At 43.2% G+C, this 27,106-nt stretch overlaps 1 protein-coding gene across 13 annotated transcripts in view; it reads right to left on the bottom strand.

Annotated features, from left to right (window-relative positions):
- Positions 1–27,106, bottom strand: part of FGD4 (FYVE, RhoGEF and PH domain containing 4) — a 146,060-nt gene that overhangs the window by 17,752 nt on the left and 101,202 nt on the right. For all 13 annotated transcript variants that reach the window (XM_025202866.1, XM_025202868.1, XM_025202861.1 and 10 more), the window contains 7 exons: positions 14,838–14,927; positions 12,065–12,210; positions 8,874–9,030; positions 4,265–4,403; positions 3,270–3,328; positions 2,155–2,301; positions 407–579 (listed from right to left, as the gene is read on the bottom strand). In XM_025202866.1, the coding sequence (XP_025058651.1) occupies positions 407–579; positions 2,155–2,301; positions 3,270–3,328; positions 4,265–4,403; positions 8,874–9,030; positions 12,065–12,210; positions 14,838–14,927 (911 nt within the window). The remainder of the gene's footprint in view (positions 1–406; positions 580–2,154; positions 2,302–3,269; positions 3,329–4,264; positions 4,404–8,873; positions 9,031–12,064; positions 12,211–14,837; positions 14,928–27,106) is intronic.

Raw genomic sequence — 27,106 nt, 5'->3', positions numbered from 1 at the left:
GCTGATGTAGATGCAGCCGCCGGCATCTGTGGGCAGTCCCTGCTTGCTGCTGCTGACACAGCCGCCTGTGGGCAGTCCCCGCTCACTGCCATGGTACCCACCCCGGTCTCAGGACACACCAGTCATTCATGGCCACAGCCGTATGATTGTGATTGCAGCAGCAGCAATGGCAAACCGAAGGTGCCACTGCCCCAGTGTGGGGCCAGCCACCATGGGCACCCTGCCACATTCTTACACTGCTGCTGGTATTCATCAATCTGGACTACTTCATAAAACTAATGATTTAGTAGTAAACTATGACCTCACAAGACCAATCAGCCTGGTTTGTGTGTGTGGGTATGTACTTCTCTGTCTCTGTATTTTGGAATTTTTAATGCTTTAGAACTAGACCATACGGTTCTCTTACCTGGCTTGCAACTCCAGTGTTCGCTCTTTTCCAGACACTTGGAACGTGTGTGGATATTCTTCATTGTGAGTTTCTATAATCTTCATACCATCAATGCCAACCCTTGTTCGAACAGAAAACTTTGATCCCACCAAGCTGAATTTGGGGACACAGTACAGCAACATGTTGTTGAACTGTAAAACAAAAAAACAACCCCCTCAAAACTGACACATCATTAATTCAAACGAAGACCAGGCATTGCACAATATATTATTAAAAGGCGAATGATACCAGCTACTTACAAGAAAAAAAAAAAAAACTTGAGTGTGCAAGTAACTGAGCCAACCTGATCACAGTTCAATATTGAGAATATGTTCAATTATGGAGTTAAGACAACTGGATAAATGGTCTTTTCTACAGTGTATAACTTTAAATTTATATTACATTAAAATTACTTTAGCTCTGAGGGAATTTTTAGTCTTGTATCAGAAGTAGATTCATGTTCCTTCACAATTATGTTAAGAATAAATAAAATCCACAAAACGAAAAAAAAAATGATGAGACCCAATAACAAAGAGGATGCAGACTTATTTCAAATGTAGTGCTTTTAAATAAATTTTAAAAGATCTCAAACTTCATCCCAGAGTTAGAGCCATTAAATTAGAGCCATAATGCTTAACAAATTTTCTTGTTATTAATTATTATTATCACTTATTTAAATGATACTTCATAGATGCATAGTCTCCCCCATTAAAATGATTTAAGGACTTTTAAATATTTTTTAGAGCTTCAGTAGTCATACCGAAAAGGGGACTGCTTATCTCTGGAATACATTTTAAAACCACTTGCAAAAAAGAATCATTATGGACTTGGTACAGCAGCTGGTGAAGGATTCTGCACAATTCCTTTGATGTTCTAAGCCACATTTATGTCAGCTGAAATCTGTATCGTAGATATGTTGCATTTGAATCTCTCTCTAAGCATATACATCCCTCATTTTAATCTCATGTCTAGCCTGGTTCAAAGACTTCTGCTATAGTCATTTATTCCTTTGCTGAAAACACAAATGAGAAAAAAAATCTGCCCCTCAGGAACTATGTATTTCACTACCCAAAAAACATGGGCCAGCCAGTGGGTCATGAACAAGCCGCAAAGGTCAGGACTTGAATTTGTGATGTTGGGGTTCTAGAAGGAGTGAACTGCATCAAGCTTTCATAAGGGAATTAAAAAGCATCATAGAAAAGAACCAGAACAAAAATCACCGAGCAAAAACGATGGTGGAAGTGAGAAGCATTTTTAGAGATGATATAAATTGTCTAGTAATGCTACTTTTCTATGCATACAGCACTTACTTGGATAGTAATGTAAGAATGTCAACATCTACTTTATTGTTACTAGACTTGTAAAATACATGCATATTCAGTTAGACTGCTTGCACAGATGAATAATTTTATGCCAATTCATTATTTTAATACAGTTTAATAGTGTTATGTTAGCTTAGACTCTTTAGCATGTGTTTCCTTTTCATAAAACAGAAGGAAAACACTCGTCCTATGCCCTGGGTGGCTCTTAACATCACAGAAATTCTATGAATAGAAATGAATAGCTACTGTGACAGCAACTATAACCATAAAAGATTTCCTGCAAGATGTGTAATTGGACCTGAACTGAATTTTATTCAAAACAATGTATCCTTGTCATTTTTCTCTATATTGTATATGTAATCTTTCTGCAATGTTAAGCAAGGAAAATCCTGGCACAATACTTACTAAGAATAAGTATCGCTCTTGGGCTGATGTATTACGAGCAGCTAGTTTAAGGATCTGTCCTTCTTTGATAAGCTCATTCGAGGGGTTGACTATATCTTCTTCTTCTCCCAACATCTCGTATATCTCCAACAGCTTTTTTAGATTCTCCTGTTCAACCAAAGCAAAATTAAACAGTTTTAATTAATTGCATTTATGAATAAGGGATCCTATCAGTGTCAAAAGCTGATTTTGTTTATTATTATCTGACTCATAAGAGTATTGAGATCCTTATGTTTAAATACAGAGCCATTCAATTTAGCTACCAGTATTCAAACCCTGAGCCCAAAATGTTTTTAAAAGACTAAAATTAATATAACCAGTATTTTTAAAAGCTTTTTACAGGAATTCCAAAACATCTCACAAATATTTAATAGATTATATACCATAATCCCTCTGTAAACAGGATCTTCATTTTACAGATGCAGAAATAAGCTCTGAAGGGTTAAGTAACCATTCATAAGGTCACACAGTTCATCTAAATTAGGAACGGAACCCAACTTTTCCAACTTCCACTCCCAAGGTTTAATTACATGACCATATTTTGCCTAGCATGATCACTGATCATAAAGGTTGCCTATACATGTATGGGGGGGGGGGGGGGGGGGGGTTAATTAGAGTGGTTCTCAGAGAGCCACTGGGATACCCGTCACGTGTATTAAGCCCCTGCACATTTCAAAACAGCTGCAGGATGCTTTATCTAAAGCTCATTTGATGAGGTTTAGATAAAGTGCCTTCACAGCCATTTTGAAAAGCTCGTGTACTTAATATATGTGATGGTTAGGCAACGCTGGGACGTTCTAATTAGAATGGGGAGCAGACTCGATTAATCTGTCTGCTCTGACATTCTAATTAGAACATGAACAAGCACATCGATAGGCACCCAAAAAGGCTAATAGTGACCTCTATACTTTGGAGTAGAGAAACCAAATTTTGCCAATTCACCTGTTAGAAAAATTGGTATTCTACAGATTTGGTAAAATTCAATTCACAGAGCATCTTAATTTACATGGTACTTAATGTACAGTACTAAGAACACAGGGCTACAAAAAAAAAGAAAACGCTTAAAAGCCACCTACCATCTTTCGGATTGCACTATTGGAGTGACTTGCTGCTGTGGATATAATCTCCAGGGATTCTAGACACAAGAATGGCAAACAAATTAAATTTCATAGTTATGTGCTGTTAATACTCAAACCACTAGCTCAAACCATGAAAAGCATGCTTACAAGTTTTCTAAGGAAGTCAGACTCCACAAACTTCTCTCATTATCAATATAAAGTAAATTACAGTTTAGCCCGCTAGAGTTACAGAAGTTAGAGCTAATGGATTCAGGAAAACTAAACTGGAATACTGGCCAAATTTAACCAATTATTTCCAGATACTTGTAGACTGAAATTTTAAACTTAATTAATTTGAGAGCTTTTACCTAAAACATGATTCTAGGTGTCATGGTTCCTCCAGTCAAGAAACAGAAACATGCACTGTGACTTCTGTAGTCGGTGAAACCAGCTCAAATTATTTGATCAAGTTCACTGGCAAATATTCCTTAATTTTAACAAGTCACAATCCATTCTTACAGAATTTAAGCATGGAAAAATAAAACGTGAAAATGAACCCACTTTTTCACAGAAACTTGTATTCTTAAAAACAAAATATGGAACCCAATTCCAAGGGGTTTTGTTCCTGGCAAAAGCATTTCTGTATAAAATGGTAAACAAAATGTATTCCTACACCAAAACACAAATTTAATCAAAATTGTGTGCATTGGGGGGGGGGGGAAGGAGAGAATCATGGGTAACAAATAGAATGTCCATGCATTGCATTGTGTTCCTAGAGAGAAAACAGGGGTAAAAAATGAACTGTCCAAATGCAAGCCCTGAAATCAGCGTGAACCACAGATCGCTTTTCAAAGAATCCTACATCCTCATACCAGAAATCATTGTCTAAATTTTTCAGCACTCCTTCATTCCTTCCTCTTATGCTTGCTAGATTATCTACATTTTACAGCATCCTTTCATTACTGCTTTTATTGCTATATATTAAACCAGCGCACAATCCAGAAAATACTTACTTTCAGCATCTTTCCAGTCTAGGGAATCTTGAGGCAATTTCCTTAGGTAGTCCTTCAGAAGCATCTCATAGCGTGGTATACGTTGTACTGGTTCTAGCATGTGATGTTGCAATGTCAAACTGCCACAGACTTTTTGCTTCTGTAGAATTGTAAACACAGTAACATCCTCTCAGCAGGTGAGAATATTTTTTCATCCCATGATAAAACAAGGCTTTGGCAGGTCTAACACACAGGAATATCATATTTTATAAAGGGCTACAAAGTAGATTTCATATACAAGCACTTGCAAAGGTATGAACTGGATTCTACTACTCTATTGACTCAAATAATTACAATTCTATTTGCTTTAAGAATAAATAAGTTGGCACTTGAAGCATCAAGAACTAGTGTATCTTTTTATCCAGCAAAAAGATTTCTATAAATAGAAGGATCTAGGAACACAATGTTTTTCCTTAGATTTTTGAATATTTGTAACTATTGTGCTCAAATATCTAATTAGCTTAACATAAGAATAACGGTCATTAGACTCTGCTATTCATGCAAAATAAAGTTCAATAGCAACCAGCTATAAAGTTAGTACACATTTTTGAGGCCTACGCTTGCTAGCACCGCTGCTGAAAGAGACTTGGGGATCATGATTGACCGCAAGATGAACATGAGACACCAATGCGATCTTGCAGCTGGTAAGGCAAACAAAACCCTGGCTTGCATCTATAGATGCTTCTCAAGTAAATCTCAGGATATCATCCTCCCACTGTAACTCGGCCTTGGTGAGGCCGCAGCTGGAGTACTGCATCCAATTCTGGGCTCCACAATTCAAGAAGGATGTTGAGAAGCATGAGAGAGTCCAGAGGAGAGCCATGCGTATGATCAGAGGGCAAGAGAACAGGCCTTATGAAGACAGGCTGAGAGCCATGGGACTCTTCAGTCTGGAAAAACGCAGGCTCAGGGGAGACCTGGTGGCTGCCTGTAAGTGCACAAGGGGTGTACATCAGGATCTGGGAGAACATCTGTTCACCAGAGCGCCCCAAGGGAAAACAAGGACCAATGGTCCAATGAGGGAGGTGATGCTCCCCCTCTATGCAGCATTAGTCAGGCCGCAGTTGGAGTACTGTGTCCAGTTTTGGGTGCCGCACTTCAAGAGGGACACAGAGGATCTGGAGAGGGTTCAGAGGAGGGCCACTTGCATGATTAGTGGTCTCCGTGAAAGAACCTACGAGGAGAGGTTGAGAGATCTGGATCTCTTCAGCCTATACAGAAGACAGCTGAGGGGTGACCTTGTAGCTGCCTATAAATTTATCAGGGGAGGTCAGCAGGGAATTGGGGATGTGCTGTTTACCACAGCGCCCCAGGGAGTAACTAGGAATAATGAGTGCAAACTAGTGGAGAGTAGATTTAGGTTAGACATTAGGAAGACATTTTTTACAATAAGGGTGGCCAGAGTCTGGAATGGGCTTCCAAGAGAGGTGGTGCTATCACCTAACCTGGAGGTCTTCAAGAGGAGGCTTGACAATCACCTGGCTGGGGTCGTCTGACCTCAGTCCTCTTTCCTGCTGTCACAACCCAAAGGGTGTGATTTTTGTTTTTGTGTGCTTCGGCACTGCTAAATTGTTCCCGCTAAATTGCAGCTTCCTTGCACGGTGGAGTTTTCTGCTGCAAAAGAGAACCCCGGTGCAAGGGAGAATTTCCCGCCAATTTGAAGCTTTCTTTGCAGGGTGCATTTCTTTGTTGCAGCACAGAAATGCTCATTGCAAAGAGTTCCCGCCATTTGTATGCTAATTTGGGTCCCATTATTGTCCAGTTCTAAATTATTCACACGTGGCGGCTAGTGATTGGCTTGCTAGCCGTATAAAAGGCTTAAGTGGTTTCCGCCCAAGTTGGAGGACTCCACGAACAAGGCGCGCAACGAACCGGACCCACGGAGCCTAGCAAACTTCGTGTAGCAGAAGGACCCACGGAGCCTAGCAAACTTCGTGTGAGTCCTTGCCGGACGACTCCAGAGCTCTTCTACCCGGGTTCGAGTCCTGCAGGTTTATTTTCCCGTCGCCGAAACCCATTGCGACGTACCCTTGTATTTTATATCTTCCCATCACCGGAACCCTTTGCGACGTACCCTCATGCCCTGCAGGTTCGAGTTTTGTTTTCTTTTCTGTCTGTAACCGCAACTCAAGCAAGTTTTCCAGCCTGCACCACTGCCATCTCGGTGTAAGTAAACAATCTTTAAAACTACCAATACGCGTTTGTGCCTAATTCCAGCTCGGCGGCCTCCCTCTCCGACCCGGTGTGCCCGGGCTGCTGGCCACAGCCCGCGTGCAGCGCGGAAAAGGGCTCGGGTCGCTCCCAGCCCGCACACCTGCCAGGGCAGGGGGTTGGACACGATGATCCATTGGGGTCCCTTCCAACTCTACAATCTATGAATCTATGGTCATAAACTCCTACAAGACCATTTTAGGTTGGACATAAGAAAAAATGTCTGTAGTGATCAAGCCCCCAAGACCTGAAATAGACTCCCTCCAGATGTGGTGCAGGTACCTATTCTGGACTCATTGAAGAAATGCTTGGATGCTTATCTTGCTGGGGTCCTTTGTCCCTAGCTGACTTCCTGCCCCTGGGGCAGGGGGCTGGACTTGATGATCTTCAAGGTTCCTTCCAGCCCTAACGGATATGACATCTATGAAACTTTATAGATGGTTGGAGCTTTTTATTGTGTGATTGCTACTCTGCACATGTAGATGGTCTCAAGGAAATTCAGGGAATCATAGAAAATTGGGGTTGGAAGGACCTCAGGAGGTCATTTAGTCCAACCCCACCTGCTGAAAAGCAGGACCAGCCCCAACTAGATCATCCCAGCCAAAGCTTTGTCTAGCCAGGTTTTCAAAACCTCCAAGGATGGAGCTATCACCACCCCTCTGAGTAACCGGTTCCAGTGCTTTACTACTCTCCTAGTGAGAAAATTCTTCCTAATATCTAACTTAAACTTCCCTTGCTGCAACTTGAGACCACTGCTCCTTGTTCTGTTATCTGCCATCACTAAGAACAGTCTAGCTGCATCCACTTTGGAACCCCCTGTTCAGGTAGTTGAAGACTGCTATTAAATCCCTCCTCAGTCTTCTCTTCTCTAGACTAAATAAGCCCAGCTCCCTCAGTCTTTCCTCATGAATCATGTTCCCCACCCCCTGAACCATTTTTGTCACCCTCCTCTGGACTCTCTCCAATTTGTCCACATCTTCTCTATAGTGGGGTGCCCAAAAGCTGAACACAGTACTCCAGATGCGGCCTCACCAGGGCTGAATAGAGGGCAATTGTCACTTTCCTTGACCTACTGGCAACACACCTACTAATGCAGCCAAGTATGCTGTTAGCCTTCTTGGCAACAAGGGCACGCTGTTGGCTCATATTCAGCTTATTGTCCACTGTAGCCCCCAGGTCCTTTTCTGCAGAGCTGCTGACCAGATAGTCAGCCCCCAGCCTGTAATGGTGCATGTTCTATCCTAAGTGCAGGACTTCGCACTTGTCCTTGTTCAGCCTCATGAGATTCCTTTTGGTCCAATCCTGCAATTTGTCTAGGTCTCTCTGAATCCTAGCCCTACCCTCCAGCGTATCTGCTATTCCCCCCACCCCAGCTTGGGGGCAGGGGGTGGGGTGGGGGGAATAACTACCCTCACTGAGTGGGCAGTTAACTTCTGCTAACTTCCTGAAGGTGCACTCTATACCATCTTCCAGGTCCTGGGACAATTAACCAGTGAACTGCATGATATCTGTAACTTGTAGAGGGGGCCATTATGATAGTACATATGAACAAGGCACAGTTGTCTTCGAAATTAGACTGTAATAATATACACATGTATAAGAAATGCTATCTTTCAGTGCATAGTTATCTATGATTTAAAAACCAATAGTAGCTATTTTAGAAACATTTCATATATTAGCACTAAAAGTAACACACAAAAATTGCTTGCTGAGGACCACTGTATTCTGCTAAAATTGTATTGCACTGTAGGATTTTTTTTTTTCAGCTCTGTAAACTGGATAGGTTACCTGTGCTAAGTCTCAGCCAAAAAAAATTAAACCATCAATAGAGGGCAGTGGAGTGATGAAATTAGACCCTTGAAGAAAGAAAAAAAAAAAATTCATTCCCATGGTTGTCAGCTTCACCTTTAGATGCTCAACACTTGGGACTGAACATCTGCACCAAAACTGGATGTTCTAGAAAACTGCATTCAGGCTAGCTAGGATGAAAGTTTGGGAATGTACAGGTTGGTTGGCTGTGACGTGCAATTAAAACAAAAAAGTGTTATTTAATTTTTATATCTCAAAAAGAGGCAAAGAAATGTATCCTCTTAAGCTTTTGCATTTATGAGTTGCTCTAAATAATGTTTCACTGAAGAAAAAAAAAAACATGAGCAAAGGGTGGATATAAGAAAAACCCCCAACATTAAGTGGACAAAACAGAAGCCATGCCTTCTGCTAAAGGTCTTGGAAGAAAGTTTTAAAGAGGAAGTATAGTATCGTAAATTCAGAATATACATATATACTGTGTACACACACATGCACACACTACCCATGTGCACACATGCTACTTGAGCTTTTCCATAATCCCCTGCATTACCTGAATGTCCTGAATAATGGATTTAAATAGAGGTGACCGTTCAGTCCACGTTTTCACTAATTCCATTGCATTATCGAAGTTCTTCACGTACTCTCCATACATCTTGAGGAAAGGAGCCAACTTTTGCAGAATATCTCCAATTCTCGGAGTTATAATCCTACAGACAAGAATACAAATATAACCTTACATTACGTAGTCTGCCCAGTAGAAGAAAATTCCTGGTTTAAAACCTAAAAATAACAAGAGATCTGTACTACGTGGCACCAGTTCTGAGATCCAAGTTACACAGCCATTCAAATCTGGCTATACACAGTGCATGCACTGGCCACTCCACAGCACATTGCAGATCCTTGAGTGGGCAGAACAAACAGCTCAGACACTGGAACGAACATGGGCATGGGAAGAAAACCATGGGCCCACTGGTCCGATTTGGCCCATGGGCTAGCTCCAGGTCACTCATCTGGCCCACAGGGACATGAGTTTTACTCCCCTAATTTAGAGAGTTCACTATTTGCTAAACAAGAACTAGTGTGCAGACACATAAAATGCGCGCACACACACACACACACACACACACAGGTAAAATGAGAATTTGTAAATATTCTTATTCCCCTATTTCCCTTTACTGAATAGTATTTCTCTGAGCTGCCCTTTCAAGAGAGATATCACACTTCTCAACTGAAATGAAGACTCATGAAGTCAATTACTTCAGATCTGTTGGAAAGTTTTAGGTTATGTCAGGGTGGATACATGACCGGTTAGTTATGCAAATGGAAACACCAATTTTGTACACCAATGGATCTGGAGCAGATAGATCAGGGGTTTTCAATGTTTTTTTTAATACGTGTACCCCTTCTGACTCAAGGTTTCAACTCCTGTACCCCCTTATATTTTTTCTTGTTTTTAAGGGTGGGGGGGAGCAGATTGAGGCTCCCGCAGTGAAGGAGGCAGTGAAGCTGGGGCATGTGCTGCACATCCAGGGCAGGGCAGGGTGCGGGACGGAGCTGCAAGCAGCTCATCTGGGGTGTGTGGCTCCTGCCGCCATGCGCAACCTGGAAAGGCATGCGGGGCGTGTGCCCCTGCATCTGCGCACGGACTGGGGCAGGCTACCCTGGCAGGAGTGGGGCTGGGACAGGGGCAGGAGTTGCCCAGCCAGGGCAGGGCATGGGACTGAGTCGCATGGGAGTGTGGGGTGTGGGGGCAGCTTCTGCTGCTATGAGCACCCCCAGGAGGGCATGGGGGGCATATGCCCAGGATCTGCATGCAGGGTGGGGTGGGCTGCACTTGGGGCAGGCGGCGGTGGCACTGGGAGGGAGGGTTGGAGGCTATTGTGAATTCTGGAGTGGCTGCAGCCCCCCCTGTAGCCCCACTCCCACAGGGTCCTGCAGTGAGGGAGGGAGTGTGGCAGGCACTGCTCAGCTGGGAGAAGCATGGGATGGAGCCATGTGCAGCTCATCCAAGGGGTGTGGCTCCCGCCACCGCAGACAAATATGGGCGGGGCGAGTGCCCGAGGATTTCCACGCAGGGTGGGCTGGGGCTGAGACAGCGCTGAGCTCTTCCCAGTGTGGGGCCGGGTCTGGCTGCACTTGGGGCAGGCAGTGGCGGAGCTGGAAGGGGGACTATGGGAGGGGCTACAGCCACTCCAGAATTCACCATAGCCCCCACGACCCCCCTCCCAGCGCCACCGCCAACCACCCAGAGTTCAGTGCAGCCCAACCCCTCCGCTGGGAAGAGCCCGGCACAGCTCTGGCACCAGCCCACAGCACCAGATCCATGGGTGCGCACAGCAGCAGCACTGGGAGGGGAGGCCAAACAGGGGGTGGGGCTCGCACGTGGCCACCACCACCACCGCTGCCCCTTTGGCCACGCGCCACGCCACTTTACCTTCAGGCTGCTGACAGGCCTTGCGCTCAGCCAACCACATGCTGCCAGGGGTGGGCACAGACTGCACTTCCTCCCCCGCCATTCAGACCCTTGCGGCTCTGTGGGAAGGGGCTGGCCATGGTGCTTTCTCACTCTCGGCTATTGGCTGAGGGTGGCAGCTCAGCAGCCAATCAGGAGAATGAGCTGGGGTGGGGGGGAGGCGTCACAACGTGCCGTGTGGGGCCAGCAGCGCCTGGTGCGCACCTCCCTCTACCCTGGGTAAGAGGCTAAGTGTGGAAACATGCTGGGGGAGATGCCGCTGTGCCCCAGGGCATGCTCCATCTCCACCTGCCTGCACGTACCCCCTATGACCTTTCTAAGTACCCCTACGTGTAACCCCGAGACAGATAATTATTCTAGAGTAGCAGACTGCAAACTGCTGCTATAGCACTTTGCTGTGAGATGGCAGAGAGCAGGTAACAGCTTAAGCAAACAGCTAGGGTAATCTTAGGTAGTGAGTTGACCTTGACTGGAGCTGTGACACTGCCTCTATGATGATGTAACCTGCACCAATGCATGGGTTTCACTGGGACCTCAAACTGCAAACTCTCCTGTTAACTAGCCTGTTTGCCTCAAACAGATGTATAACAAACAGGGTTCTGAGAGTAGGGACAGGAGGCTTACCCATGCAAGGAACTCCCAAACAGTCCCTGGCTGCACTACTGCTGCTGCTACAACATGCTCTGCTGAGGCGGCAGCAGCAGGGTTTCTGTGCGCTGGCTGCTGCTGCAAGAGCAATGCCATGGAGCTGCTCTTGCTGCCAAGGCATATACTTCATGGGGAGGGGTCAATTCTGGAGTACCTCCTAAGTTGGCACCCAGGTCTGGTGCCCCTCTTACCCACCCCTAGTTATGCTATGGGCTTTGCATCCTTAAATTACAACATTGCATACATGAGCTAGATTCTGCCTTACAAGAGGCATTACAATAACCTCTGAAAATATATTCATTTGCACTCATTCCTATATTCCAGTGACAGATCCACCAGATAGCATGCAATCTTCTAAGGCTTATTTTATTCAGCAAAGGACTTCACGATGCAGGTAGGTTCATTGAAGCCAAGGGAACTACAATTCACATGCTGAACACTAGGGATAATGGCCAAATCAGATGCCAATGAACAGGAGGGTACCAGGTGTTTTTCCACCACAGAACCTACAGGGATTGGAACTTGTTGGTGAGAAAGTAACTTTTTCAGGGTAGTCCCTGAACAATGTTGATATCTGTCAGTAATAAAGAAGTTAGTGATCACTTTAAGCCACCACTTACCATTCTTGCATTCTTTTCTCAAGCTCTGGAAGCAAGAATTTGCTGTGGAAGGCATTGATTGATGAAATGTTAGAGAAGATTTTATTAACCACTTCAGCAGGAAATGAACCCCGGTTAGCTTCCGCCAGGAGTTTGGAATAAAACCCCTGCGAAAGGAGAAAATCCCCAAAATTAACAGTATGACATGCATTCCTCTTCTTATTTAGTTCAGGGGGTGACAACCTTTTAAGGCAGTGAGCCAAACTGACCCAGTTCAGGTCGAAGGTGGGATGGCAGATAGGAGGACAGGTGCTAGGACCCAGGCACCACTGCTGCTTTTTTCCCCCACCAGTGGCATGGGAAATGCACCTGCAACTGCTCTTCTTTCTGTGCTGGCAGGGGAAAGCACCTGCCACCAGCATGAGGAAGCACCTGCTACCACCACTTTTCCCCACACCAGCACAGGGCAAGTGACGGCTGTTAAAGCCCCCACCATGGAATGCCGCTAAAGCCCCATATCCATGGGCTATATCAAAAAGCTCTGTGGGCCAGATCTGACCTGCAGGCTGTAGGCTGCCAACCCCTCTTTTCATATACAGCACACTTTTCTCCTCCCCAAACCTCTCCCCCTTCCAAGCTTTCAGGATAGCTGCTTCAGCTTCACCTCCTTCAGAGCCTCAGAAACCTTTGAAACTCCCCTTATCACCCTGTCCAGGAGCAAAAGAAGGAGAGGAGAATGGAGCAAGTCGTTTCTAGAGCCCCCTAGCCACCAATGATGTTGCTACTTTGCTTTTTTTCAGTTTGCACTCTAGGCTTTCAATCTGACAGAGGAAGAGCTTGTCTGACCTTTCCCTGCCCTTCATCCTATTCATTTCCTGCCTTCCCCACTTCCATACTCTTCCCTCACCACCTTAACACTTCTTTGCTGTCCAAAGAACAGTCTCACAAAACATTAAAAAAGTATGTTTTCCAGCCATACTGCTGACCACTTTGCTTGTACACTGCCTTCCTAAAATGCAAGATCTCTGGAGACCTTGTATTCATATCTAGCATTTAGCAGAACACAGCTCCAGTGCCCATCAGACCCTTTGGTACTACTGCAAACCCTTGTGTCAGTTCAACATATAAGAGATACCATCTCCTAGAAGCACTCAGAAGTTCAGTTGTTGTGGTCTGAACAAAGGATTTGCTGCCAGGAACTCTGGATAATCCCACTTTAAATGTTAAGCACTTAATTTTTTTAAGCCATATACTTTAAGACTTGCCTGCATTGCTTTGGTTTTGTGCAGAATATTAGCGAATGTTGGTAAATATATATCAATGCTTATATAAAATATTAATATAATTTGGTATTTTTATACTTCAGTACATTTAAAACCAGAATACTCAGTCTTTCTTTTTTTCCTTTCCTCCCACAACACTGGTCACTTCAAGTGCTGTCAGCCAGCTAATTTGTCAGAATTTTGTTCCACTTTTTATTAGCCTGCAGAAATGCCCCTGAAAATTGGGATAGTGAAAGTACTTCCATGTTGCCCAGAAGAGCCTAAAAGAAAATTAAACATTTTACCATAATGTTTTTACTTCTCTAAAACAAAAGCTCTAACTTGCAGAATGGGTTCCTTTCTATACAACGTATTGATGTAGGACAACTATGTAAATTGTCTCTCGTAAAACAGCACTGGAAGTCCAATGCAGTTTCATAGCTAGCTGCTAGACTTTTCAGTCATGAACTCTTATCAACAAGCCCACATATTAACCCAGGAGAATGTAAAGATGCAGTGAAGATGAAGAACAGTGCCAGTTACGCAGCAATGTATGACACAAGCATCTCTCTGGTTAGGAAGCTCAAAAGAGATAATTTGAGAGCTGCAGATTACCTAAAATTTAAAGAAATGACAAATACAGTTTGAGGCTGTGAAAATACAAGGGCTCTTTTCTTTTGCCACAGCAAAATTAATTCTTATGTACTGGGAGTTAGTTATAACCTGTGGTGAAGAAAAGAGAACACAGATGGGGTATCTAATATCAGCGATGTCAAATCACCTAACACAGTGCAGTGTCTTATATTGTTTGTAATCTCAGTACAGTTCTTAGGGCACAGAGAATTACAAACACAGTCCACTATAAACAGACACACTTGATGGCAGTTTCAGCACAGCCCAAGTCATAAATCAGCATAGAGGGAAGATTGCCCCTGGCCCTGCTGGTGGGGAAACCCGCACTGCTGTTGCTCACTTGGTTCTACCTGGTTTACGTCAATAAGCGACTGATATTCTTGGCAAACAGTAGGGCTGCTTGCAGACATTAAAACACAAACTAACAAACAAAAAGTGCTTTACTTTAAACCTGATGGCTCCCATGGCAAGCCTAGCACATACCCAGAGAAAGGCATCACATTATTTGGACCCGGCTCGCCCAACGTCTGTATAGACTGGGCATTTTAGTGGGCTTGTTGGCACTTTTATCTATAGGTGATTGAATCAGCTATTAGACAAAAGCACCAAAAAGCCCCGCTGAAGTACCTGATCTATAGAGATGCTGCAGAGCCAGGTCAAACTAACACAGTGCTTCTTCCAGTAAAGCATTGTTTTTGGTTTTTTAATATCTGTGAGCAGCCCCTAAATTACCCTTGCAAAAGAAAACCTAAAACTAAGTAGCAATTATGAACAATTGCGTAGGGGAAAGGATTAGTAAAAGGCAAAAAAATATAATCCCTCAGTAGAATTATTATACACATAGATATATGCACTGTAGTTCAAATGAACTAAGAAATATTTCTTTAAAGAAAATTTACCTGGTCTAAGAGATCAAGTCGGCTGACATAGGCTCTTTCTGTATGCAAAAGCTCACTGGCAATTTTGTGAAGTTTCTGCTCATCTGTTTCCTGAAAAAATAATAATAATATAAAAAAGAAAGTCTCTTTCTTTGATGGTGCCAGGCCATTAATCATAAAAACCGTAAGATGAAAAGTAATTGTAGGATTATCTTATTTTCAGGAGGATAAATCTATTCCAGCTCCACATTTTCCCTTTTTTTTTTTTTTTTTTTTTGGTGTGCACACCCAAATTACACCAATGCAACACAAGATTCTTAGTTTACCAGGAAGTAAAAAATTAGGAGCAGGATAAAATTAAAATGGGCAGTACAGACCAACAAAGGTATACTGAGTACCAAAACACTCAAATTCCTGCCTAGTCATTTACCTACTATCCTGATAATGAAATAACTAACACGTCAAAGCTAGATTAAACTAATCTATATAATTTGCCAGATGGATTCATCTATTTTCTTTCTGTTTCTAAAATTGGCTGAACTGACTGTTCTTTGAATAAGTTAGTTTGTTATTCAAAATTACTGTACATAACATTTTATATTCAACCACTTACAGATTCTGAAGAACTGTTAGCTGCAATTAGTGAATTTAGAATTAACCCTACCTATGCAGGAACTGGATTTTTCATTTTGTAGGAAATTTAACCAATTTCCAAGTTTTCTGTTAAACAAGTCTAAAAAAAAATACAAGAGAAAGTCTTGAAGAATGCACTGCTTCTTTGGAAATTCTCACACATTTTCACAGTAGGCATCCTTGAACTGACACTCAGCTATAAAGATTTTCCTCAAAGGATGGTCTGGGGATCATTTTTGTGCAGCATTCATGAAGCTGTAGTATTATTACTATCATTTTAATAGTGCCATCTTACCCTTTCAGCGTAAGTGGACTTTAGTCCTGTGCTTTAGCAATAAAAGAAATTACACTGCTGCATCTAATGTAGCATCTAACAAAGAAAGCTGTTGCTTATAAAAGCTTATGCCTTTCTGAACAAGCTAGCCATTAAGGTGACACCCTCCCCTGCCTTCTTCAGTGCCACATGGCAAGCCTTCTCAGTATGCACAGACTTCAAATAGGACAGTCTTACCACATCAATACTGTTGCCCATAAAACAGAATTCTTACTATTAATGTAGCACAGCACAGCAGAGACCTAGAAGCAAACTCTTCATAAGCGCATTTTATAATTTACAGATAATTTTGTATCTGGAGTTACAAGGAAAGAACCTGTACTTTGTTAGTTTCTTTGCAAAAAAAATCTTTGAAAAAGCCAGTTTTGCCAAGCACTGTGGAAGAACTAATTCATGCATATTTTCAGGGGACCAATTTAGCACACATGTTCATATATTACAGAATCTAATTAAGAGAAGACAAAAAAAAGCACTCAGTGAAAGGAATAGGTTTGTTAAAGGGGAGTATCACTGCAGCATTGCCTGGAGGGCCCAAACATCATAAGCAGATATTTAGGGGTGACCTTCAAACTAGTTCAGCCCCTATGGGCCCACCACTTTCTATCTATATATTTTACCTTGCACATGCTGCACATTGTGCTTCCTGTTCCTTGAGTGAAGCCCTTTTAGGAAACACTGCACAGACTACTTGTTTTTCCTTCTGTGTTTGGCTCCAATTATTGGCAGGAGAGAGAAGCACTGTGCAGAAAGGCTGGAAGTCAGGAACAGGGAGCTGTAGGATTAGTGCTATGCATCCAGTACTACATGGATGAGTTCCAAACACACTGCAGGGAGGGGAAGCTAAAAAGAGGCTTGATCTCGGGTCAAAACTTCTGTGTTTAGCATGGACTGCAGCTGTAAAGGAGGGTTCAAGCTTAGCAGTTTCCAGGGGCAGGTGGTTGGCAGGTATGAGCTTGAGGGCACCCTTAAAGTCAATCTTAACCAACAGTGCAGACCAGTGGTTCTCACCCTTTTTAGACTTAAGGCACCCGTGCATAGGCTTGTGGATAGAATGCCAGCTCTTAGCTTTCACCCTTTTGACCACAGAAAAAAGAGGGTTTTTTGTTATGAAAAATGAAGAAAAACCGTAACTGTGGATTTCTATTTGAAATCTCCGAGTTTATCTTCTGGATTGTGTTTGCAAATACAATATTATGTGGCATTCCCAGGTACCCTTGAAAGGATCTCAAGGCACCCCAGGGTGCTGTGTCATCCTGAGTGAGAATCACTGGTGTAGACACACCCTACGAGTCTTCTACGCAAAGCATTTTGAAACATCTTCCCACTGCATCCAGCAGTACTCTGACAGAGTTTCCACTAGGCCTATGCGAGTCAGCAGCGATTCAATCCGGCTTCGGATCCAGCCGCTTCGGATGGCTGTAATCCGATCTGTAGCTCCGGACTAGGTTTCTGCTTCGATCCAGCTGAAGCGGCTCCGAAGCTTCGGAGCCCCCTCGGAGATCCGGCCATAGGGTATAATGGGGAATCAATGAAATAGCTATAACTTTGTTGTTTTCTGTCCGATTTGGATGAAATTTGTAGGGATGGTAGACTCTGCTGAGAGCATGAAGCCTGACAAATTTCAAGAAAATTGGTGCAGGGGTTTTGGGGGAACTGTACCCCAAATTCATGAAAGCAAAACTCCTGTCATGTCTATGTGCTATGACACAGAGGGGTCAAAACTGCAGGGGTGGTGGCCCCTGGTAAGGCCATGAAGCCTGCCAAATGTCAAGAAGATTGGTGCAGGGGTTTGGGGGGAGCTGCACCTCAAGCTGCGAACAAGCAAAACTCATGACATGGGTGACATTGCATGTGTTAAGGCTCAGCGGGGTGACAGCTGCAGGGATGCTGGTCCCTGCTGCAGCCACAATGCCTGCCAGCTGTCGAGGAGATTGGTGCAGGGGTTCTGGGGCCCTGCACCTCTAGCTGCTGACAGGCGAAACTCGTGCCATGGGTGCTTGTGCAACTGTGTCTGTCTTGTGGTATTTGATTATCTGTATTGAATATTTCCTCTCCTTAGTCCTGGTTTTGTAGGTGTTAATTGATGGTAATTAACTGACTATATTATCTAGCAACTGTGTATTAAGCTGGTCCCTGAGTGAATCATGATTGATTGGTAACTGGTAACACAGTAGCTTAGCAGGCAGGCCTGCAGTAGTGTCTTCTACGCCCCAGAGACAGTCAGTCCCACAAGCACCCATCTCATGCATTTTGCCTGTCAGCAGCTAGAGGTGCAGGGCCCCAGGAGCCAGAACCCCCCTGCACCAATCTCCTCAACAGCTGGCAGGCTTTGTGGCCGCAGCAGGGGCTACCATCCCTGAAGCCTTCACCCTGCTGAGCCTTAACACACACAGTGTCACCCATGACACAAGTTTTCCTTGTTTGCAGCTTGAGGTGCAGTTCCCCCCAAAGCCCTGCACTGATCTTCTTGAAAATTGGCAGACTTCAGTTTCTCTGCAGAGTCTACCTTCCCTGCAAATTTCATCCAAATAAGACAAAAAACAACAAAGTTATAGATATTTTACTGATTCCCCATTATACCCTATGGCCAGATCTCCGAGGCCGCTCCGAAGCTTTTCTGAAGCGCTTCAGAAGCTCCAAACCGCTTTGGAAAGCTTAACAAAGCCAGCGCTTTGACCTGGACATGCTTCTCCAGATCCGAAGCAGGGTCCGAAGCCTCACACAGCCCTAGTTTCCACATCCTTTCATCATCTACCCCCACATTCCCTTAAGCATCCTAAACCCTGGGCTTCCTCAGTCTTCTGTTGTACTCTATATCCTTCTCAGAGCATGTCTACTCAAAGAGGATTATAAGTATAACGGTACCACTATCATGGTTTTTCTGGTAGAGTTGGATGCTCTTGTTTCAGAAGAAGGAAACAGACCCATGAACTTGCTGCCTAAAGATAAACCCGAGTAAGATTTCAAGCAGAGCAGGTAAGCACCTATATGTATGCTTTTACCCCATGATAAACTGAAACTAAATCAGTGGCAGCAGTAGTTTATCCCTCAATGAAACAGGGATAAACTATTAGGCTAAACTTAAGTTAAGAGTGTGCACAAGGGCAATTACCTCAAGGCAGCTGCCCCTTACCATCATTTAGCTTGCATTAACTTGTTCATGTGCCTTGGACCCAAGAGTGTCCACGTGGGGACCACTTTCAGTATAATTGTAAAGATATCACTGTACCACTGTTGTTTCCCATGTAAACAAACCCATAACTTCCCAGCACACCATATCATTTTCCCCATTTCCTGTACTACAACCCACATTCCAACCCTCAAGTCTACCACCGACATCCCATCTTACCTCCCCTTCGCTTTTGTGCTCCTGTTCTGAGGACAATGGCAGAGAAAGTGTGGTGGGGTCTTTACAGGCAGCAGTGGTGTAAAACTGGTTTGCATTCTGGCAACCCACTGTTTCCGTATCAGGGCACATATTTGCCTAGGCATGAAAACAGGACTTGAAAGTCACTCTTGGGCCAATGAGTCCAGTCACCTACATTGACATGTGATAATTTACCCAAGTAATCACCAAAATCACCAGTTCAAACCCTCAGAAACAACTGCAAACCCTCAGAAACAACCCTCAGAAACAACCCAGTTCTGGGTGCCGCACTTCAGGAGGGATGTGGCCAATATGGAGAGGGTCCAAAGGATGATCATGGGTCAGCAGTCCCTACGAGGAGAGGCTGAGGGACCTGAACCTGTTCAGCCTCCAAAAGAGAAGGCTGAGAGGGGATCTAGTGGCAGTCTACAAACTAGTCAAGGGGAACCAGCAGGCATTGGGAGAGTCCCTGTTCCCCCGAGCAATCCTGGGAGTTACAAGAAACAACGGACACAAGCTAGCGGAGGATAGGTTCAGGCTAGACATTAGGAGGCACTATTTCACTGTCAGGGCGGCTAGGACCTGGAACCAACTTCCAAAAGAAGTGGTGCTGGCTCCTACCCTGGGGGTCTTTAAAAAAAGGCTGGACAAACATCTGGCCAGGGTCGTTTGACCCCAGTACTCTTTTCTGCCACAGCAGGGGGTCAGACTAGATGATCTCCTCAGGTCCCTTCCGACCCTACCAACTATGAAACTATGCTGGCAATGCCCTGCCGCTGTGCTAATGACCATGTCACCCACTACAGAGAAAAAGCAAAAGCCCCACACTCTGTGCCCATTTGAATTCCTTCCTGAGCCCAAATTTGGTGAGCAGTATAATCCTATGTGGAAGAACAAGACCCTCTAGCCAGAAGGTTCTGGGTTCAAATACATCAGGAACATAAGCACGTTTGAGTCAAAACTCCTCAACCTGTAACTCCATATATCACACACACTGATTATTGAGCCAAAACTTCCTGCCTTACCATTTTATCCTTTCCATAAACAAATTCCATTCAAAATTGAAGTGATTCAAGTTCTTTGTCCTGCTGCTTTACTTACAAAATCATTCCAAGGCTTTCTCATCTTCTAATGTTCAGTGTATAGCTGAAGGACTCCCCACAGCATTAAGCAGTAGCACAGTGAGAATCTGTTCAGATGCCAGTGTATTAGCTTACATCAGCTGTGTTCACCAGATCCTACCATGCCCCTCATCCCAGCCCCACTTCAGTGCCTCTATGGCCCAAGACTAATTTTCCCATCTCTTCTTGCCAATGGTATCTTACCATTGGGGCTGAGTGTAAGAGCAGTAAAGCTAGGAACTCGGACTGGACAATGTAAAAGAAGGGAAGTAGCATTTCTGAAGGTCATGAATAAGCAGTAGTAGCAGGAGAAAATATTATTGCGGGGTGGGGCTGAGGGCTGTTGTGGGGCTGGCGTGTGGTGGAGGTGGAAGAACATGCGGCGGGGGCATGGAGCACTGCAGGATGACAGCACCCTGGTGCTGCTGCTGTTGCTGGCCACCGCAAAATTAGTTTGGGGGGCTAAGCCCCATTAGGCCCAGCCTTCTCCTGCCTATGTGAATAAGAGCAAATAAAGGACTTATTTTCAAGAAGTCAACCCTAACTGATGAGTTGTGAAAATGAATCAGAAAAGTTTGGAGTTTCTAGTTACTGGGGAAAAATTATTTATTTTCTTAAGGTGAATGACTGGGTTCAGAACCAATGATAAGTTTGATTTTTCACATAAAAGCCAGCATATTAAAATTTGATGACTAAATTCAACCATTAAAAAGGTGAAAGGGGATTTTACTTATGCTTTACATTCACATTTCAACTTAATGGAGCTATAACAATGCCTCCCTGGTGCTCATACATGTATATACACATCTCTTTTTTTCAGCTGGCAAAATAGTTTAAAATGTATTAGAGGCAGGAGAAACAAACATTTCTGGAAAATGACTGGTTTCATGCTCCATGGAAGTTTTTTTTTTTTTTTTTTGGGGGGGGGGGGGGGGGGGGGTGGTGGTTTTTTTTTAATAGGATAAGGAAAGCATAGTGCATTAAAAACTGCTCATCCTTTCTCAATTTTGATCAATATTTGGCAAACAGCAAAGATTTGTAATTACATTCCTTTCGGTTGAATGCAAAAAAGCTTGAAATCTTATGCAACAAAAGTGAAACCAAAACAAGATACCAAGAACTATAATGTAACACCGGCCATTTGGCATCTTTTTAAGCAGGACTTTACATTCATTGTAATATGGAATTCTGCCTAAGCTTATGGTTTGATATAGCCGCAGGAAGTCAACTATAACGTGTGATATTAGAAATAACACAAAAAGGAGTAAATAGTATATGGTATATATAAAATGTTGATATTAAAGCTGTAGAATTCCAAATGTTGAACAAGTCCACCTTGTGTTCCATGGGAAAGCATGGAGCAACATTTACCAGAGTGCCCAAATCATATTTAGAAAAATAAATATTTTAGAACATTTTGGAAAACGTTAGGGTTCAGGCTCCTAGTTCAGGTAAATTTTGGAAGTTTTACCCATTTTCTTTTTCCACATAAGCCAAGAAAGCAGAATTATAGAACAGTACTAACAACTAAGGCCAAGCCAAACTCTTAGCTCCACTTGTCTAGTACATCATTTCTCAACCTGTAGGTCATGACCCAAAAGTGGGTCACAAGAATATATGAAAGGGTCAAGAACAAACTTTAAAAATGGATCAAGAAACTTTAAGAATGGATTTTCTCCCTCAAAAGAGAAAAACATGGGAAACCATGTCTTTTCCCTTGCAGGCTGGCAGAGTTCCAGCCTGCAAGGAGCTGCTTGGGATTGCTTGGGGCCCCCCCGCCCCGCACACACCTCCGCTGCCCCCACTCTCTGCAATGACCAGCAGGTTGGGAGATGTGCTTTAGCATGCCCCAGCTATTGGTATGAGTTGCTGGCTGCCTTTCCTGTTCGAAAAAGTGAACATCAGTTCACTCGCTTATCGGTCTAATCTATGCTGTTTAGAGAAACCTGCAAAGATTTCATTGATTCAGCCTCAGGCTTTTTGACTGTCTGTACTTAGCCTAAATTTAAAAAAAAGATACTACACAAGATGCTAACGGTGCAGTAGACTAATGCTACTGCGCATTAGTGTGGCACAAAAAAAAAACAAGCTAATGCACTAATGTGCAGTATAAGTCTACTGCACATTAGTGTCACTTAAAAGCATGCCCTGGCACTAATATGCAGTAGTGCTAATTATGACATTTATTTTAGTACAGGTATTAAATGAAATGCGCCGTAATTACAGTGCATTAATGTAGGCATCGACATGCCTATTGTCAGACACTTACCATAGCTAATTAGTTCTCACAGCAGCAATCAGAAATGGGTAACTTTTTATTTTAGACATTTAACAAGTCACTGTTCAAAATCATTAAGCACCCCGACCAGAACACAACTTTGGCAAAAGCCATGTTACAAACAGGACTGCAAATTCTTTAGCTTATATATGGAGCCTAAAAGTAAATATCTTATATGGCTCTAGGTACATATTTCTTAATACAAATTTAGTGTTATTCAATTTTAGAATCATGTCACTGTTAAACTATTTCCTTTATCTTTTTTGTGTGCATTTAAAAGGTTCTTGAAATCAGAAATTATGCTGAAGCATGAAAACATCTGCTCTTCCATATTCATAACATATACAGACTCTAGGTATTTTTTCATGACCTTTGAGATTTACAAATTGGGTATATTTCAATCAAATTTTCTGGGTACCCTACATTCCAGTTTATCTAAGTCAATCTTAGCACAGTAAACTAAGACTAGTCTAGTACTGACAAAGCATTCCCAACAGTGCCTAAAAACTATGATGGAAATAAACTATGATCCTTTCCTTTTCAGAAACAGTTCTTCCATCAAGGAGCTTACAGTCTAATAGCAAAATAGATGGAGAGAAAAATACTATAATTTGTGATTATTATACTGTCCTTACTGCCAAACTCCTGCATTCAAAAATATGAATTTCATCCAAGAGAGACCATCATGAGATTGGCTAAAATATAAGTGTACCCCCTGCCCCCAACACACACATTTAGGGTTCTTTTAGACTTCTGTTTTTAAGACTTTTAGGTAATTTTTGCTTCAGGATCACAAGCTTTTTGTACAAGCAAATGTACTTTTTGTGAGAACTTTTGTTTTCATTGAAGTCACTTGATTCCAGCAGCTGAGACTCTAAGGAAAAACATCAAATAGTGGAAGATTAGTGATAAATATCCTAGGAGCTGGCCACACTATCACATAGCTTGTTTTACTCTTGGCTATCTCTGATAGGCCATCATGTTACAACAGCCTCGTGCAATTTCCCATATACCACCCTCTTTCTGAGGAGTATAGAGACCATGGAGACCAGATATACCAGGCAAAGATTATGTTAACACATTTCTGGGTGCTGAATGGAAGACATTGTGAATATTCTTCCTTTAGAGAAATATAGCAGTGTTCCCACACTGCTGATGCTGAGAGAGAAGATAAGCTGCAGAAGCAAGGTCTTGGAAGTAAAAGGTGAGCTGCTTCCTCTATTTCTCAAATGGGACAAAGGGTATGTCCTTTCGGGCAGAAAGTTGATTTCATGAGAAACTCTCCTTTCCACCTTGAGAAATGTAAAACGTAAAATCCTTACGTTAATATCCACAATGCCTGTGAATTCCCCAGATACTTAAGTAAAGGCAGTGCTGAAGGCTATAATAAAAGAACAATGTCACAACTGCAATTCAGGCCACACTACCAACCCACATCAGGTCCTTGGAGAGCTTCAGTCAGCAATGTAAGACTAATCTTGGGAACAATGTTCATGGCACAGAACAGGGCTGTCCAACTGGTGACTCACAGACTATATATGGCCCATGAGGGGTCATTTGTGGCTCTTCAGGCTCTTACCCAGCTCCCTGTATCTGCTGCAGCTGGAGTCTCCAGGCTCTCTTTTCCTCCTATGGCTTTCACTTCATGCTCCTGCCCTATGGGGCAGCATGGCACAGCTTGTGGTGCCTGCACACATGGTGAAGCAGGGGGGCAACCACAATGCAGTGGGGGAATGCCTGTGCGTTATAATGATGCATCCTACATGGTGTGCAGATCCTGGCTTCTTAGAAGTTGGATAGCAACATCATAGGGCATCCAACAACAAAGCACCATTTAGAGCCAAGTCATCACACATGGAAACTATGAGCCATAGAAGCCTTCACTGGCTTGGGCACACTTACCGCACTGACTAATAACAGGCCTCCAAAAGAGTTGCTGTTTGAGCAACAGAATGAAGGTGCAGGTCCTGTTGACAGAGCACAGCAGAGGTAGAAAGACTAACTTAAGGGAAGTCTATACACTTGAAAGTTGGCAGGCACCAGCACTGAATTACAGCATCTGCCATGCAGTGTTTGGACAAAAAGAGCAGGCAACTGAGAGCTTCTTGAGGCACCTGCTAAAAAGACCAAGACATTGATGCTAGCAGTGTCCTCACTGTCATGACAAGGACTACATCAGTTAGTTTTAAAAGGCAAAAATCTATATCCTTACTTTCCATCCAGACCACCTTTAAAAAGTTCAATACATTTGTTTTCTTTTCCTTAGTTAATTCTAACAGAAACTTTCTGCCAAAATGTTCTCCAATACATTAATTGAATTGTGCAAGAACACCTTGAGCAGTCACCAGACTTTAGAAAAACAAAATCCCATGACAGTTGCTGTTGCTTTGGCAAGCATGACAATTTTCTGAAGCCCTTTAAAATGTTTTTTTCTGTACAATATTTTAAGTTCACAATTTTCATGTCATGGCAGCCTTGGTTTGGTAACAACAATCAAAACAATTCTTTGTTGAGTCTTGTCCTCATTTTTTCTATAATCCTTCATAGCCTGCAGTTTCATAACACTTCAAGGCATGGACATACAAGCAAATTACTGTAAGGTAAACTGGAGTGTGAACTTATTGTGAGACAAGAGCATGCACATGAGCTGTTACCATGATAGCTGACATACTAAATTCACACCGTGCCGCACCCTGCAGTAATTTGTTTCCATGCCAATATCCTACTGCCATCCTTCTAGAAACCTACAACAGTACTGTTTATAGTCCGTTCAAATATGATACCTTTGCTGTTCAGTCAGGAGAGGCCAGATAACATCTGTTGGTCATTCAAGAGGCCAAGGACAGACTTAGATGGGATTACTCACTTTAACTTTTCCTCCACTCATTTGCCCAGTTCCTTCCTGTATTTTATGTCCTAACAGCTTCCCATTTCTGCCTTTTCCTGTAAGTACTGCCAGCACCTGTTGCATAATTTGGATTCCCATCTTGCACTGCCCAAGGGGTATCCAGTGTGCTGTAATCACCTAGTCAGGCACACAGAGGGAAACAGGCTTTGCAGAACAGGAGACAAAGATAATAATGGGAGGTGTGGTGGGGCAAAGGTGCCTTGCATTCCCATCAGATGTATCCACAGATGGTATCATTATGTTCCTCATCAGTTAAAAATAACTTCCCAGTCACAGGTTAAGATATTTTACAATGCGTATGTGAACATTTTTGAGACCTCTCTTCCCCAAGCAAAATTTATTCTCAAAACGTATGTAGTACAACTACCTACTTTGGATTATATGCCCAGTGATATGCTGGGTCTTCAAAATTGGTAAATCAAAACAAAAACAAATTATGAAAACTTTAGGGTTCAAAAGCAGAGACAAGTGGTGTAGACTGGCAGACCTATACAGAAATGCAGTACAAAATCATGAAAGCCTCCAACCTTAAGTTCATAAAATGCAAAACACTGCAAACTGATAAAGGGGCATGTGTGTACATCCATGCATTTGTATACTACTGTCCCCTACAGAATGGCTGCCACAGTACTTAATTGTTACAAGCCTTATACTACTATGTTCTCATGTAGCTCAACTTCCAAGTTTTACTCTTACAGTTACCAGAGGTTTCAAGAGATCCCACTGTGCAAAGTAGCACAACCTCAGACTCACTTGGCCATGGACGTAAAGAGCAAGGTTGGATGTGTTTCCATTATTTCTGAAAGAGGCTTTTTTTACAACTGAATTTTCTAAAACAAATATCCTATCTGCCCATACATATCAGCTTAGTTTTTAAAAAGTGTGCTCAATAGGAAATATCCAACTCATCCTGGTATAGTTCTGCCATCTTCTACAATGATAAATTGAGCCCTGTATTCCTTATGCCTAACTAGGGGATCCTAATACCTTGCCATTGCCTTTCCAGTTCTGTCCTGAGGGCTATGCTTAGACTAAGTTCCAACTGTTTTACCTCCAGGTCTTCCAGAGAGTGCGGTATAAAACTGCAACATATCATGCATTAGCAGGGTGCAACACAAACAGGTCTAAGGAGGTAATACTTCCCCTCTACGTGGCACTGGTAGGGCCGCAGCTGGAGCACTGTGCCCAGTTTGGGGCACTGCACTTCAAGAAGGATGTAGATAACCTTGAGAGGGTCCAGAGGAGGGCTACTCGTATGGTTAGGGGCCTGCAGGTAAGGCCCTATGAGGAGAGATCGATGGACCTGGATCTCTTCAGCCTCTGCAAGAGAAGACTGAGAGGTGATCTTATGGCCATCTACAAATTCATCAGGGGGGTGGAGGGAGCAACAAGGAATAGGAGATACTCTGTTTATCAGGGCACCCCTTGGGGTAACTAGAAACAACAGCCACAAACTGACAAAGAGCAGATACAGATTGGACATCAGGAAGAACTTCTTCCCGGTAAGGGTTACCAGAATCTGGAATGGACTTCCAAGGGAGGTGGTGCTCCCCGCTACCCTGGAGGTCTTTAAGAGGAGACTGGAAAAGCACCTGGCTTATTATTCAATATTTTTTTTACTTCTGTACCTACGTTTTAATGTTAATTCC

This window comes from Alligator sinensis, unplaced genomic scaffold, assembly GCF_000455745.1.
Source record: "Alligator sinensis unplaced genomic scaffold, ASM45574v1 scaffold957_1, whole genome shotgun sequence".
In the NCBI taxonomy this organism is placed as follows: Eukaryota; Metazoa; Chordata; order Crocodylia; family Alligatoridae; genus Alligator; species Alligator sinensis.
The sequence above is the reverse complement of the archived record's forward strand: the minus strand, read 5'-3'. Positions and strand labels throughout refer to the sequence as shown.